The sequence below is a fragment of the Dendropsophus ebraccatus genome, chromosome 6, assembly GCF_027789765.1.
Source record: "Dendropsophus ebraccatus isolate aDenEbr1 chromosome 6, aDenEbr1.pat, whole genome shotgun sequence".
Lineage (NCBI taxonomy): Eukaryota > Metazoa > Chordata > Amphibia > Anura > Hylidae > Dendropsophus > Dendropsophus ebraccatus.
In genome coordinates, this window is record NC_091459.1 from 140425021 (window position 1) to 140443006 (window position 17986).

At 42.0% G+C, this 17986-nt stretch overlaps 2 protein-coding genes across 6 annotated transcripts in view; one reads left to right on the forward strand and one right to left on the reverse strand.

Annotated features, from left to right (window-relative positions):
* The window catches only part of KCNS3 (potassium voltage-gated channel modifier subfamily S member 3), a 60549-nt gene extending 53396 nt beyond the window's left edge, over positions 1-7153 (reverse strand). Inside the window, exon 1 of the mRNA XM_069974092.1 lies at positions 7078-7153. The gene's annotated coding sequence lies outside the window, so the exon portion shown is untranslated. The remainder of the gene's footprint in view (positions 1-7077) is intronic.
* The window catches only part of LOC138795122 (zona pellucida sperm-binding protein 2-like), a 51020-nt gene that overhangs the window by 16376 nt on the left and 16658 nt on the right, over positions 1-17986 (forward strand). For 3 of the 5 annotated variants that reach the window (XM_069974085.1, XM_069974086.1, XM_069974089.1), the window contains exon 1: positions 15317-15356. The exons of the other annotated variants lie outside the window; for them this stretch is intronic. In XM_069974085.1, the coding sequence (XP_069830186.1) occupies positions 15322-15356 (35 nt within the window). In that variant the 5' untranslated portion in view covers positions 15317-15321. Of the gene's footprint in view, positions 1-15316; positions 15357-17986 lie in introns of those variants that run through there. 5 annotated transcript variants of the gene reach the window in all.

The following is a 17986-nucleotide window of genomic DNA, read 5'->3' on the forward strand; positions in this document are numbered from 1 at the left end:
ATCATAGGGAGGGAAGAAAATGGTTGGAAAGTACAGCATCATCTTAGCACTAGATAAACTGGTAGCGAAAGGGGTAGTTCAGCAAAAAAATAAAAAATTATTTAAAATTAACTGGGGCCAGAAAGTGCCAGAGATTCGTAATTTACTTCTACTTAAAAACTCAAGTCTCCCAATACTTATCAGCTGCTGTATGTCCTGCAGAAAGTGGTGTATTCTTTCCAGTCTTACACAGTGCTCTTTGCTGCCACCTCTGTCCATGTCAGGAACTGCCCAGAGTCGGAGAAGTTTTCTATAGGGATTTGCTGCTGCTCTGGACAGTTCCTGACATGGACAGAGGTGGCAGCAGAGAGCACTGTGTCAGAATGGAAAAAAAAAATGCCACCTGTCCACAACGTTTCCATCTATGAGAAGAGGTTTCTATGTTGTACTGTATGGGCAGACCATTGTACAGTTTATTTTCCTGCCATGTGAATAAATGGAAACATTGTCTAGGGAACAATACAGACTAATGCTTCTCTCCACTGTAAATTATAACAATCTAAGTCACACAGGAATTCCCTGAGCATATATATTATATGTGTATATATATATATATATATATATATATATATATACACACATCCAAATCACTGAACTCTGAACTCAGCCCTAATATTCTTATAACGTACGGCAAGGGGGGCATTATACTTCGGAGCCCCTGTTTCTGGATATGGGAATTTCAATGGAAGTCAATGGAAAAACGGATGCACACAAATACATCCGATTTTTAATCCATTTTTCATCCTTTATTTTTGTTTTGCATTAGGCTAGGTTCACACTACGTTTTTTCATCCATTTCTACAAAACCGGATGAAAACCGAATGAAAAAACCGATGCATACTGTACGTGCGCATCCATTTTAATTCTGTCTTTCCATTATGAAATAACCGATCAAAACACGTCCGTTTCTTTTTAGAGTATACAAAAACGTGGCCGACCACATTTTTCATCCGCTTTTTTTTATCATGGGAGTCAATGGAAAAAACTGCTCAAAACTGATGCACACAAATGCTTCCATTTTTTTTTTTTTTTGCCTAAAATGTATGGGGAAAAAAAACAACTGCAAAAGCGCAATGTGAACCCATCCTCAGGGTCGTATAACACGGGCCGACTGCGACCTGATCATTTAAGTGATCTGATAGATCAGCGCTTGTTTACTGGACCTATTAGACGGTCCGATAATCTGGCAGTATTGGTCCTTTTAAGGTGCGTTTACACACAGAGATTTATCTGACAGATTTTTGAAGCCAAAGCCAGGAACAGACTATACACAGGGAACAAGTCATAAAGGAAAGACTGAGATTTCTCCTCTTTTCAAATCCATTCCTGGCTTTGGTTTTCAAAATCTGTCGGATAAATCTCTCTGTGTAAACGCACCATTAGGGTCCGTTTACACAGAAAGATTATCTGACAGATTATCTGCCAAAGATTTGAAGCCAAAGCCAGAAACAGAGTATAAACAGATCAGGTCATAAAGGAAAGACTGAGATTTCTACTCGTTCCAAATCCATTCCTGGCTTTGGCTTCAAATCTTTGGCAGATAATCTGTCAGATAATCTTTCTGTGTAAATGGACTCTTATGCTAAGTTTACACGAAGCGATAATTGGCCCGATCGCACGATTAACGATTTCGAAGTAACGTTTTTTTTTTATAACGATCAGCATTTAGACGGTACAATATATCGTACAGAAAAATCGTTTTGCGATCGTTTTGCTATCGCCCGCAGCCCGCCCCCCGCTTGCAGCCCGGCCCCCCGCTCAACCGCAGCCCCCTGCGCCGCCCCGATCGCCACCCCCGCCGCTCCAAACGCCGCTCCGATCACCACCCCCGCCGCTCCAATTGCCCCCCCCCCCGCTGCCGCTCCGATCGCCACCCCCGCCGATCCAATCGTCCCCCCACTGCTGGTCCGATCGCCACCCCTGCCGCTCCGATCGCCGCCCCCGCCGCCGCTCCAATCGCCCCCGACACCCCGGCCACGAGCATACGTTACCTGCTCCGCGCATCAGGTCTTCAAAATCCCCGCCTCCCCTCTTCAGTGCATTGATTGGCTGAAGAGATGAGCCAGGAATTTCAAACGCCTCCTCTTCAGCCAATCAGTGCTGAAGAGGAGCACTGATTGGTTGAAGAGGGGCCGTTTGAAATTCCCGGATCATCTCTCCTGAAGAGGGGTGGCGGGGATTTCAAGCAGGTAACGTATGCTCGGGGCGGGGGCGATCGAAGCGGCAGCGGCGGGGGGGCGATCAGAGCGGTGGCGGCAGGGGGGCGATCAGGGCGGCGGCGGGGGTAGCGATCAGAGCGGCGGCGGGGGTGGCGATCGGGGAAGCGGGGGTGGCTAACAGAGCGGCGGCGACGGCGATCGAGCCGGCGCAGGGGGCTGCGGATGAACGGGGGGCCGGGCGGCGGGCGGGGCTGCGGACGGCAGGCGGCCGGACTATCGCACGACAACTGTTTACACGGAACGATCGGCGAATTTTTAGCGAACGACGAAAGATGATTTAAGATCATGTTAAAAGATCAAAATGAACGATTTATTGATCGTTCGCCGCGTTTGCACGTACGATTCGATCGTTATCGCGAAAATTCGCCCGATAATCGTTTCGTGTAAACGTAGCATAACAAGGAGCGATAATTTGCCCAATCAAACAATTAACCTACGGCCCTTTAGCTGTTTTCAAAACTACAATTCCCATCATGCCCAGACAGCCAAAGGCTGTCCGGGCATGATGGGTGTTGTAGTTTTGCAATAAGGATACACAGTATGCAAGTTAAAGGGGTTATCCAGCGCTACAATAACATGGCCACTTTCTTCCAGAGACAGCCCCACTCTTGTCTCCAGCTTGGTCAGGGTTTTGCTGCTCAGTTCCATTGAAGTTAATGGAGCTTAATTGCAAACAGCACCTGACCTAGAGACAAGAGCGGTGCTGTCTCTGAAAGAAAATGGCCATGTATTTGTAGCACTGGAGAACCCCTTTAATGCCTATTTACATTGCTTTTTTATATATTACATGGTTTATATGTCACTTTATATTATTATTCTATCAGTTTTATGGTAAAAGCCACAACACAAGAAACCTACAGCGGCTGCACCTCTCTGCCGACCACTCATTCCTCACCACCGTAACACCGCAGCCTATAATGTTCGCTCGAACATCTGTCGTCTGCAGCAAAATTTTCATATCCGACTGCGTTAAGCTTAAAATCAAGGCGCAAAGGTGAAATATTTGCATAGAATTACCCACAATTCCCAGCGCTGGTATGTTATGATGCGGATTGAATAGATATAATGGCGGTTATAAATCTTATTCAAAATTGTGGATGTAGCAGAGCTGAGGTTGTCACTTGGCACAACTCCAGGGGATTTTACTATAGGCAATTTTCAGAATTTACATAGATCTGCAGGTAAATCAGCGGGATTAGTGAGTGATACCCATGCAAAAACACTGAAGCCCTGAAGAGTTAAAGGGGTACTCCAGCAAAAAAAAAAAAAAATAATCTTTAAAATCAACTGGTTTCAGAAAGTTATATAGATTTGTTATTTACTTCTATTTAAAAATTTCAAATCCAGTACTTATCAGCTGCTGTATGTTATGCAGGAAGTGTTGTATTCTCTCCAGTCTGACATATTGCTCTCTGTCCAAGTGAGAAACTGTCCAGAGCAGCAGCAAATCCCCATAGAAAATCTCTCCTGCTCTGGACACTTCCTGGCATGGACAGAGGTGGCAGCAGAGAGCACTGTGTCAGACTGGAAAGAACACATCATTTCCTGCAGGACATACAGCAGCTGATAAATATTGGAAGACTTCAGATTTTTAAATAGAAGTAAGTTTGAAATCTCTATAACTTTCTGAAACCAGTTGATTTGAAGAAAAAAAAATAATAATTTTGCCGGAGTACCCCTTTAAAAGGATACATTCAGCTCTGCTGGGCAGACATGTATAATACATGTGTGGTCAAGAAAAGTGAGCGGAAACACCATAATGCAATTCCACCAACAGAGCAAAGTGTGTCGAACTATGTTCACTTCTGTGTTGTGGTTTCCATAGTAAGTGGAATCCATCAGGCAGCGCCGAATCATCACATGACGGACACTGGTGGCAACCGGCGGAGTCCAGTGATTTATAATGGGGCACTCTGACTCCACCACAATGTCCATCATGGTGACAGGACACATAGCGCTGCCTGATATATAATGGGATATGCAGCCGAGCCTACAATGCAAATGGTCTTTCTTTGGCACAACTCATTGCTTTCACAAATCTGTGCATTTGCATGGGACTGCAGGTAAGAGCTACTACATCATAACAGTGAATATACTACTGTAACTAGAGTTAAATCACAAACTCAGCTCTGCTACATCTGTATGCCTTAACCAACCAAACTCAGCTCTGCTACATCTGTATGCCTTAACCAACCAAACTCAGCTCTGCTACATCTGTATGCCTTAACCAACCAAACTCAGCTCTGCTACATCTGTATGCCTTAACCAACCAAACTCAGCTCTGCTACATCTGTATGCCTTAACCAACCAAACTCAGCTCTGCTACGTCTGCTACCTAAACAACTTACTTATTAAGACTCGCCATTCAATTCAATAGGCCCCTATACATCCCATTGCTTATAGTGGGGGCCATACGCACTGGACACCTGGACCACAGCAAACTGCACCTCATATCTCAGCTTCTTAGATCCCAGGAAGTGTCGACTAGAAGAAGCAGGATTGCACTGTGGTTGGGCCTGAGGCTGCTCTTACACAGGGCAGATTGCTTACAGCTACTGCAACTATGAAGCCTAACCAGTTATATATCATAATCATGGAATATATATATATATATATATATATATATATATATATATATATATATATATATATATATATATATGGCCTCAGGCCATGTTTCATTGCATTCATGTTGCTGATGTTTCTGTGCAATTACAGGGGGGAAAAGCTGCAGCACTGTAATGTGTGTGAACACAGCCTTAGTTAGATAGATAGATAGATAGATAGATAGATAGATAGATAGATAGATAGATAGATAGATAGATAGATAGATAGATAGATAGGAGATGGATAGATAGGAGATGGATAGATAGGAGATAGATAGATAGATAGATAGATAGATAGATAGATAGATAGATAGATAGGAGATGGATAGATAGGAGATGGATAGATAGGAGATAGATAGATAGATAGATAGATAGATAGATAGATAGATAGAAAGATAGATAGATAGATAGATAGATAGATAGATAGATAGATAGATAGATAGATAGATAGGAGATAGATAGATAGATAGATAGATAGATAGGAGATAGATAGATAGATAGATAGATAGGAGATAGATAGATAGATAGATAGATAGATAGATAGATAGATAGGAGATAGATAGATAGATAGATAGATAGATAGATAGATAGATAGATAGATAGATAGATAATAGATAGGAGATAGATAGATAGATAGGAGATAGATAGATAGATAGATAGATAGATAGATAGATAGATAGATAGATAGATAGATAGGAGATAGATAGATAGATAGATAGATAGATAGATAGATAGGAGATAGATAGATAGATAGATAGATAGATAGATAGATAGGAGATAGATAGATAGATAGATAGATAGATAGATAGAGAGAGAGAGACTTCAGCCTGGAGTGCACTCTAAGACCTGGTGCAGGAGTGCCAGCGACGGAAAGTGGATAAATGTCTCCTCTTCTATATATTCAAGAAGTCGCAGCACATCCAAATCGTGCAAAATTCAGTGTATTTATTTCACAATCACAAGTTAGCCAGTGCAACGTTTCAGTCTCATCTCGAGACCTTTCTCGAGACTGAAAGGTCTCGAGATGAGACTGAAACGTTGCACTGGCTAACTTGTGATTGTGAAATAAATACACTGAATTTTGCACGATTTGGATGTGCTGCGACTTCTTGAATAGATAGATAGATAGATAATAGATAGATAGATAGATAGATAGGAGATAGATAGATAGGAGATAGATTGATAGATAGATAGATAGATAGATAGATAGATAGATAGATAGATAGATAGATAGATAGGAGATAGATAGATAGATAGATAGGAGATAGATAGATAGATAGATAGATAGATAGATAGATAGATAGATAGATAGGAGATAGATAGATAGATAGATAGATAGGAGATAGATAGATAGATGATAGATAGATAGATAGATAGATAGATAGATAGATAGATAGATAGATAGGAGATAGATAGATAGATAGATAGATAGGAGATAGATAGATAGATAGATAGATAGATAGATAGGAGATAGATAGATAGATAGATAGATAGATAGATAGATAGATAGATAGATAGATAGAAGATAGATAATAGAAGTCAGATTTATAGATAATAGATGGTAATTTCCTATGATCAGTGGATACATGAGATCATTTCTTCCTTATGTCACTTATTATAATTTCCATTTTAGAGAAATATTGAAACTTTCCTGATCAATCTCACTAGAATACAACATACATCATATAGACAACACACAGCTCATATACAATACACTAGTATACAACACACACACAACTAGTATATAACACACAGCTCATATACAACACACAACTACTATACAACAAACACACATCTCGTATACAACACACATTATATATACAATACACAACTAGTATACAATACACAGCTAGTATACAATATACAACTAATACACAACACACAGCTAGTATACAATATACAACACACATATAATTCACTTGAATACAATACACATGTAGCAGAGCTGGAGTAGCCATGATATCACCTATAATCACACATCTAGTAGTTTCCATGAAGTGTTTTGGGGGAAGCCACCACTACCCCTCCCGACCCCCTCAGCTCTGCTACATCTTATATAGCAGACACGCCCGCACACAGCCGGCTCTGCCCGATCACAGCTAACAAGTAGTCAGTCAGTAGCCTGGGGGTGAGGTACAGCCGGCACAGGTGCACGGAGATGCCGGAATAGCAGCCAGGAGTTTGTACTGTGCAGTGAGAAGTTGGGGACTCACCTGTGAGGGTCCTGCCGGGTGTCCGAGCTCTCAGTCCCGGGCTGTGCGGCTGCTGCAGCCGGTCCCTCCCGAGCACACACAGGCTGCAGGGGAGGGCTGGATGGAGGCAGAACCAGCAGCATTGGACCTCCTGCTCTCCCCTCCCCTCCCGGCTGGGGAATACACAGCAGCAGCAGCAGCCTCAGCACCGGGGGCAGGGGGGACTCCCCCATTCCATCAATGGGCAGCACAGACCAGGAGGTTCACTCTGTCTGCTGCATGACTAGAACTTACTGACTTGTAGGTTTCCCTATAGAAACCACCTATAGATAACACATTGTGGGGTCAGAGGAGTGCAGGACAAAGTGAGCTCTGCTACATGTGTGCAAGTAGTTCTGGTGTAGATGCAGCCTGTGTTCTCTATGTATATGTCACCTCTAGATTACACCCAGAGTCTCCAGTAACACCATAGACCAGTTTTATTATATATCATTCACATATATATATATATATATATATATATATATATATATATATATATATTCCCTACTTGCTTGTACACAATGATACAAAAAATAATAAAACTTCCCGCAGCTGACAAAAGGGGGGCAGGTATTATATACAGCGTTCTTTAGTGGAGACCCCCTGAGCCGCCGTCTGTCTGACCACTTCTTTACCTGCAGAGCTGTTCAGCCTAGTTTTATTTTATTCAAGTGACCAGGACTCAGCTGCAGTACCAGACTCAGCCACTACATACTGTATGGCACTGTGCCTGGTAGACAATAAAGGGGGAGCTCCTGAAGAGTTATTGCACCTTTCCTTACCTGATCAGTGGGGGCGCTAAAAGTCAGACAATCTGATCTACTGCACCTATTCTAAGCATAGTGTAGTGTCCCAGCACAGGTGGGCCACTAACTCTTATTGCACCTTGGTAAAGTAACGGTCCTATTACATGGGCCAATCATCGTGTAAGAAATCGTGATATCGTTCGAATTTAAACGATAATCGTTCTGTGTAATTGCACAGGAGTGGATGAAGGAAAGTGTGTTAAGTGTTTTCCCCACTAGATGTCACTGTATTTATTATGTGTATACTGTACAGGGCACAGCTGAAGGAAGGAATGGGTTAAACTGTAGTTGTCACATGTTGTACTTTATCCATTTACGTGTGCAGGCTCTGTTCCCTTACTTTTCCTCCTGTTCTGCCTCTTCTTTCTTCTCCACACACAGCCCCACCAATCACACACTAGCTAAGGTACCCCTATAAAAAGGAGCTAGTTCCTGGTGGGAGGGTCTCCTTGTTGAGTCCGTGGAGGTGGAGAGTCCACAACGCAAGTGAGATTCCTTCTATGTCAGTGACTACAAGGTCCTCTGAGGAAAACTTGTCCATGCCAGGGATAACTTCGACAAGACACAGAGCAGTGACCCCTGGTAGGACAAATAACGTTCTTCTGTGTAACACATAGCTCTTCTGGAAAGCCTTGGAAATCTGTTCAACCCAGCGCAGGGTCCTGGGGCCTTGTACTACCCTATTAGGACGGTAAGCCAACAATGTAGGGCAAAAGGCGGTCAGATAAGAGAATCTATACGTGAGTACAAGTATCTTCTTCTACTTCTGTACATTGCTACATTGGACAGGGCCCTCAATACGTTCCTCTACTCTGTCCTGCTGTTACAACCCTTACTACTACCTCTCGCTCTCACCTGCGGTTACAGAAGTCTACCTAACCTGTATGGCGCTGAAGTTCTTACCGGTAAACCGAGTTATCCTGGTTAAGCCGTTACACTCTGGTCTATTCTTTCACGCCCGCACCTATACACCCGTTCATACTTGGGTTATCCAAACCTCAAGCGCAGTGCCCGTTTGTCCAGGGGTGGGTTCCAACACCCCTCTTGGTCACCATGACAAGTGCCCAAGTGACCCTGCCCCCACGCAGCAGCCACAACCTTGCATAGCTACTCCGGCATACATCAATAGGCCATCAATAGTCCTATGAATAGATTGGCTCCACTCCCTGCCATGAAATCCGGGATGGGCCTCAGTAACACAGTCTTCTCATTCTCTACTGTATCAGTCACGGCTTCTAATACGTGATAATGCAGAGTGAGGGAGATCAGACACTGAAGCCACTTGTAGAATATACAGTGGTACCTCGGTTTAAGAGTAACTTGGATTAAGAGCGATTCGCAAGAAGAGATCACAGTTTATCAAAATTGTAACTTGGTGTAAGAGCATTGCTTTGGTGTAAGAGCTCCCTGTACTGGGTGGGAGGGGGAGTGGGGGAGGGGCATGGTCTGCATAGCAGGGTCTACAGCTCTGTACTCTGACCCAGGAAGTCTCCCTCACCTTCCAAATCATAGCAGATCCACTTCAGGCTGGGGCTTGCATCAGGGGACAGGACTGTGGAGGTAATCTCTCCATAGCTGTAACGCCTCTCTCCCCGGACAGAAGAGAGTGCTGCTATACTGTGCCCACATCTGCCCTGCTCATTCCTTTATACTCCCTGCAGTCTCTGTTAGTCCTTGTGTTTCCCATCCTCTTCATTCCTGCTATAATGTGCCTGCACTTACATTCAGCTATACACACAGCTGCTATAATGTGCCTAAACTTACACTCAGCTATACACACTGCTGCTATAATGTGCCTAAACTTACACTCAGCTATACACACTGCTGCTATAATGTGCCTGCACTTACACTCAGCTATACACACCAGCTATAATGTGCCTGCACTTACACTCAGCCATTCACACTGCTGCATAGAAAAGTTTCTGTCACTGTCCTGCACAGCTCTGTGATTCTTACTTCCTGATTGGTCCATGCTAAACACCCCCCCCCCCCCCCCCTTTCTCATTGCTGTCATGTGACCCCACAGACCTTTGACAGTAGCCCTGCTGATCTATTCTAGCCTGTTGTACTACGCTACTGTATTATGGGGATCTGCAGTTCCATTCTGTATCTACAAACCGCTGCTGTGTTATACAGTTACTATACATTATATACCACATGCTGTTATACTGTACAGTAACTTATATATCACATATCCAGCTGCTGTGTTATCAGGGTTATACAGTTACTATACATTATACACCACATGCTGCTATACTGTACAGTAACTTATATATCACATATCCAGCTGCTGTGTTATCAGGGTTATACAGTTACTATACATTATACATCACATGCTGATTGCTATACTGTACAGTAACTTATATGTCACATATCCAGCTGCTGTGTTATCAGGGTTATACAGTTACTATACATTATACACCACATGCTGCTATACTGTACAGTAACTTATATATCACATATCCTGCTGCTGTGTTATCAGGGTTATACAGTTACTATACATTATATACCACATGCTGCTATACTGTATAGTAACTTATATATCACATATCCAACTGCTGCTGTGTTATCAGGGTTATACAGTTACTATACATTATACACCACATGCTGCTATACTGTACAGTAACTTATATATCACATATCCAGCTGCTGTGTTATCAGGGTTATACAGTTACTATACATTATACATCACATGCTGATTGCTATACTGTACAGTAACTTATATATCACATATCCAGCTGCTGTTATCAGGGTTATGCAGTTACTATACATTATATACCACATGCTGCTATACTGTACAGTAACTTATATATCACATATCCAGCTGCTGCTGTGTTATCAGGGTTATACAGTTACTATACATTATACACCACATGCTGATTGCTATACTGTACAGTAACTTATATATCACATATCCAGCTGCTGTGTTATCAGGGTTATACAGTTATTATACATTATATACCACATGCTGATTGCTATACTGTACAGTAACTTATATATCACATCCAGCTGCTGTGTTATCAGGGTTATACAGTTACTATACATTATATACCACATGCTGATTGCTATACTGTACAGTAACTTATATATCACATATCCAGCTGCTGTGTTATCAGGGTTATACAGTTACTATACATTATACACCACATGCTGCTATACTGTACAGTAACTTATATATCACATATCCTGCTGCTGTGTTATCAGGGTTATACAGTTACTATACATTATATACCACATGCTGCTATACTGTACAGTAACATATATATCACATATCCAGCTGCTGCTGTGTTATCAGGGTTATACAGTTACTATACATTATACTCCACATGCTGATTACTATACTGTACAGTAACTTATATATCACATATACAGCTGCTGTGTTATCAGGGTTATACAGTTACTATACATTATACACCACATGCTGATTGCTATACTGTACAGTAACTTATATATCACATATCCAGCTGCTGTGTTATCAGGGTTATACAGTTACTATACATTATACTCCACATGCTGCTATACTGTATAGTAACTTATATATCACATATCCAGCTGTTTCTCATTGTTTGTTTCATATGTCCTACATGTTATTCAGAATATAAAATCATTATTTTTGGGGTGTGGAACCAATTGTCTGCATATCAGTGGTTTCTTATTGGAAAATTTGCTTTGGTATAAGAGTGATTTGGATTACAAGCGCCGTCCCGGATCGAATTATGCTCGTAATCCAAGACACCATTGTACTGGGAGGAGATCACTCTGCAGGACGGATGCCGGGAATAAGACGAGAAGAGATGACGAGAGCTGCTCCAGTCCATAGCGATAAGGTCACTGTGCTCACCTGGTGCCTGTACTGCTAGCAGCGAGCTCATGATGTCATAGATGTTACACCTGATCCTTACATGATGTCATAGATATTACATGTCCTTACATGGTGTCATAGATATTACACCTGATCCTTACATGATGTCATAGATATTACACCTGATCCTTACATGATGTCATAGATATTACACCTGATCCTTACATGATGTCAAAGATATTACACCTGATCCTTACATGATGTCATAGATATTACATGTCCTTACATGATGTCATAGATATTACACCTGATCCTTACATGATGTCATAGATATTACACCTGATCCTTACATGATGTCATAGATAGTACACGTCCTTACATGATGTCATAGATATTACACCTGATCCTTACATTATGTCAAAGATATTACACCTGATCCTTACATGATGTCATAGATAGTACACGTCCTTACATGATGTCATAGATATTACACCTGATCCTTACATGATGTCATAGATATTACATGTCCTTACATGATGTCATAGATATTACACCTGATCCTTACATGATGTCAAAGATATTACACCTGATCCTTACATGATGTCATAGATATTACACCTGATCCTTACATGATGTCATAGATATTACACGTCCTTACATGATGTCATAGATATAAGGCTCTATTCATACGTCCTGTTCATGTCCTTAATTGCGGATCCGCAATAATATAGGACCAATGTATTTCAATGGACCTATACACACATCCGTGTTGTGTACTGGGCTGCAATCCGTTCCGCAAAAAAAAAAGGACAGACCCTAGTACGGACAGTAACTGACACATCCAATACAACTCTATGGGGTCCGTATTTTACGGATGCAATACGGATGCAATACGGACTGAATTTGCGGATTGTATACTGACTGAAATTTGCGGATTGGAAAAATATACTGACGTGTGAATAGACCCTTACACCTGATCCTTACATTATGTCAAAGATATTACACCTGATCCTTACATGATGTCATAGATATTACATGTCCTTACATGATGTCATAGATATTACACCTTATCCTTACGTGATGTCATAGATATTACTCATCCTTACATGATGTCATAGATATTACACCTGATCCTTACATGATGTCATAGATAGTACACGTCCTTACATGATGTCATAGATATTACACCTGATCCTTACATGATGTCATAGATATTACTCATCATTACATGATGTCATAGATATTACACCTGATCCTTACATAATGTCATAGATGTTACACCTGATCCTTACATGATGTCATAGATATTACACCTGATCCTTACATGATGTCATAGATATTACACCTGATCCTTACATAATCTGCAGCCACCGGTAACCAAATGCAGCACACTCAGGTTGGGACAAACCTGACATACTCGAAATTCGCTCATCTCCAAGTGAGAACTGACCGCGTGTTCACACACAATAAAGACAAAATATGTCAATTGCATTAATGTATATAATTACTGTAATATTATTCTCTATTGCAGTCTATGGAGATTTCACACACAGAGCACACACAGTGGTTAAAAAATAATAATAAAAAATGGACGTGAGTATAGGCAAAAAAAATAATAAACATGCTCATTATAAGGGGAAAAAACGCTGTTTTCTTTAAACTGTTCACATTTTTTTTTTTTAAATTATTTAATTATGGGACAACCCCTTTAAGATCTCGCTGCCAGCCAATGGGAAACATTGGCCCAGACTTATCAATCTGCCTGAAACCAAAACTGTCACCAATCACAGCTCAGCTTTCCTTTCTTAAATTGGTCAAATAGAAAATTGAGCTGTGATTGGTTTCGATGGGCAACAAGGAGAATCTTAAAGGGGTACTCCGGAGAGTAATGATGTATTTATTCATTCATTTTTAATACATTTCTTTGTGTATCATAAGATTAAATGTATACTTCTTGGGGGAGATTTATCAAACATGGTGTAAAGTGAAACTGGCTCAGCTGCCCCTAGCAACCAATCAGATTCCACCTTTTATTTTCCAAAGAGTCTGTGAGGAATGAAAGATGGAATCTGATTGGTTGCCGGGGGCGACTGAGCCAGTTTCACTTTACATTATGTTTGATAATCTCCCCCACAGTGTCTAATTTCAATACTGGGAAACTCCAATAATGAATGAGCCGAAGTCTATAATAAAGCGGCCGTTCATATTCTTATCTGTGTGACCATCGCCTTATGGGACACCATCCTGCTAGCAGATATTTGATATACAATGCATTACATGCTTCTGCCACTAGATGGCGCCCAACAACACTACAATTCTCCATCGGTTGGAAAAACCATTGGGTGTATTCACACTAGCAAATTTGATGGCTGTTATATTTATAACTGAACTATAAACGGCTGCCTGAAGTCATGCATGCAGCGATGCCAGCGATATGTACAGTGCAAGGACCAGGGTGTGAGCAGGCCTGCAGGTCCAGGCACAGCCATTGGAGGCAGCAGAGGGAGTGCTGCCACTCAGTATAAAAAATAATAATCTTTAAAGGGATACTCCGGCGTATTCTTTTCAGTCTGACACAGTGCTCTCTGCTGCCACCTCTGTCCATGTCAGGAACTGTCCAGAGCAGTAGAGGGGATTTGTTACATGGACAGAGGTGGCAGCAGAGAGCACTGTGTTAGACTGGAGAGAATCCACCACTTCCTACAGGACATACAGCAGCTGATAAGTACCGGAAGACTTTTAAATAGAATTAAATTACGAATCTATATAACTTTCTGAAACCAGTTAATTTGAAAGAAAAATATTTTCTCCGGAGTGCCCTCTTAACCATGTTGTAGGGACCTGAACCGGCAGCCTAAGAATCCATGACGCTGCAAGTTTTGGTCATTAGATCAGCAGCTGGACAAGACATTGCAATGTTTCAATACAAAGCCAGGAACAGGTCATAAATGGATAAGACTTTTTTTTAACCCATTCCTGACTTCGTATTCCGTAATTGCAATTAAAAACCTGAATCCCTCAGGCACAGAAATGTATACCCGTACGTGTAACTTGCCTCAATCAGCATTTCACTAGTCAGGAATCTGATCCTTCTTGGGTCTCATTACTGTGGATGGATTCATACACCCTAAAATGAGCTAGAAGAATTCATCAAAAGAGTCCTGGGAATTCATCCAGAGGCAACAATACCGCCACCTGGTGGCCATTCCTGGGAGGTGCAGATAAATTATCAAGTGTCACATTTAATTGTTTATGGCAGAACCATGTGCAATGCATTGTAGGGAAAAAAAAACGAAATAAATAAAATCATTGCCATTTATTTCCTCTATACCAAAAGAAAGTTACATGAGCCAAAAACACAGTGTGAACCCAGCCTGGTCTTCCAGCCAGTAGACGAGCGCAGCTGTGGAGGTCAGAGTCCTGGTTAATTAGGATAATCTATGGCAGCATTTAGTAATTAGGTCAATTAGGTGAGTGCTGTCATATAGGGGATGTGGTGAGGTCTCTCATAGTAGAAGCAGCTCTGGGCCTAGTCACACAGGGGCGGTGATAACAATATGATGTGTGACTTGTCTTAGTGGTCTTGCTGTAGTTTAGAGTAAAGTTCTGGCTGACATGACCCTGGCTCAGAAAATGAAGTTACTGTTCAGGTAAGGAGCTAATGCTTCATGGTCTGTAGGGATCTGCTGAAGCTGTGTGCATGGCCTCCTATATAGCGTAATGGTTCAGTATGGTGGCACATGGTGTTCCTATAGTGTGGTATTGTGTGCTGCTATACTGCCCTGTGTCCTGTATAGTGTGGCATTATGTGTGCTGCCATATGCTGCTATACTGTCCTGTATAGTGTGGCATTGTGTGCTGCTATACTGCCCTGTGTTGTGTATAGTGTGGCATTATGTGTGCTGCCATATGCTGCTATACTGTCGTGTATAGTGTGGCATTATGTGTGCTGCCATATGCTGCTATACTGTCCTGTATAGTGCGGCTATGTGTGCTGCCATATGCTGCTATACTGTCCTGTATAGTGCGGCATTGTGTGCTGCCATATGCTGCTACACTGTCCTGTATAGTGCGGCATTGTGTGCTGCTATACTGCCCCGTGTCCTGTATAGTGCTGTGTGTCCCTATAGTGCGGCATTGTGTGCTGCTATACTGCCCCGTGTCCTGTATAGTGCTCTGTGTCCCTATAGTGTGGCATTGTGTGCTGCTATACTGCCCCGTGTCCTGTATAGTGCTCTGTGTCCCTATAGTGCGGCATTGTGTGCTGCTATACTGCCCCGTGTCCTGTATAGTGCTCTGTGTCTCTATAGAGTGCTGCTATAGTGCCCTGCTATACTGCCCCGTGTCCTGTATAGTGCTGTGTCCCTATAGTGCGGCATTATGTCTGCTACTATACTGTCCTGTATAGTGCTCTGTGTCTCTATAGAGTGCTGCTATAGTGCCCTGTGTCCTGTATACTGCGGTATTGTGTGCTGCCTTAGAGCACTATAAAGGACAGTATAAGGCAGCACACATAATACTGCAGTATACAGGACACAGGGCAGTATAGCAGCACACACAATGCCACACTATAGAGACACAGAGCACTATACAGGACAGTATGTGTCCTGTGTAGTGTGGCATTGTGTGCTGCTATATTGCCCTGTGTCCTGTATAGTGCTCTGTGTGTGCCCCGGTAGGGCTTGTTTTGTTTGTAACTAGTGTGAAAAGTGAATTGAATGAGAACTGCATGTTCTATAAGCAGCATTTTACATGCCTGGGGATGGCACACTGGAGCATAATGTGCTCACTTTAAGAAGAACATGGCTCTTAAAGGTTTACTCTGCTGGTGAGACTTTTTTTTATTTCAAATCAGCTGGTGTCAAAGTTCTATATATATATATATATATATATATATATATATATATATATATATATATATATATATATATATATATATATATATATATATATATATATATATATATATATTTTTTTTTTTTTTTTATTTTTTTTTTTTAAATACAAGTAAACTACATATCTCCCAGTACTTATCAGCTGCTGTATGTTCTGCAGGTAATGGTGTTTTCTCTCCAGTCTGACACAGTGCTCTCTGCTGCCACCTCTGTCCATGTCAGGACTTGACCAGAGCAGTAGCAAATCCCCTATAGAAAACCTCACCTGCTCTGGACAGTTCCTGACATGGACAGAGGTGGCAGCAGAGAGCACTGTGTCAGACTGGAGAGAATACACCACTTCCTGCAGGACATACAGCAGCTAAGTACTGGGGACTTGTAAATAGAAATCTTACAAATCTGTATAACTTACACCAGTTGGTTAAAGACGTTTTTTTACCCCCCCCCCCCCCGAGTACCCCTTTAAGTTGTAATTGTTTGGACCCGAACCAGTCGCTAGAGCATGTGGTAGGAGGAATGTGCTGAGTCCTTCTTTCCTTGTGACATGAGACGGTCCCATAGACTTGCAGTAGGAGACTCTTGGCCCCATGCAGACACCTGGAAGGAAACAGTGTGTGTTCTAGTGACTGATAGGGGTCTGGACACCAACAATCAACTTCTGACATGTCACCAGTAGTTGGAGCTTGATGGTGTACAGTAGCCTTAGGCCCTATTCACATGTCCCCAATTCTCTCCGCAATTATGGACAATGGTCCTATTCACACATCCGTAGCTGCATACAGATCTGTGCTGCAAAAAGAGGCCCTGGTGCAAACGGAAATCCCTCCACGGACACTAGTAGAACTCTATGGGATCTGTGTTTTTGCATGTGTGATCTGCAAAAAATACAGATCTGCGCATAGTGACGAGTTCATTAAGAATACGGCCTCATCTCTGCCGATCAGCAAAAAAAATGCTGCGGATCCGGTAGGTGTGAAGGCACCCTAAACACAGGAATTCCGGCCAGTACAGAGTCGCAGCTAAATGTCACATGACTGCCTTCTCTCTGAGCGCTGAGATACACAGGACTTCCTCTTTTCTGACTTTCTCAGAAAACAGGAAGTGCCGTGTTTTCCATGATTAAAAAAAAAAATCTAAATTGTAAACTTGCTTTATATCACATCTACTGATTTAGACTTTGAAAGTTATAATGAGCATATTGTCTAGAAAGGGCATGTCAAACTGGTGTGTGTACAACCAGTCACTTGGCTAGCTGGTAACGTTTGATGCCACTACTGTAGTGGTTGGTTGAGATATAGCTGAGCCAGATGGTAATTTGTCATGGTGCCAGGTGGGCACACAGGTATGGAGGAACGCCTGCTTTTAGTTTAGGGTGGTGAGCTATA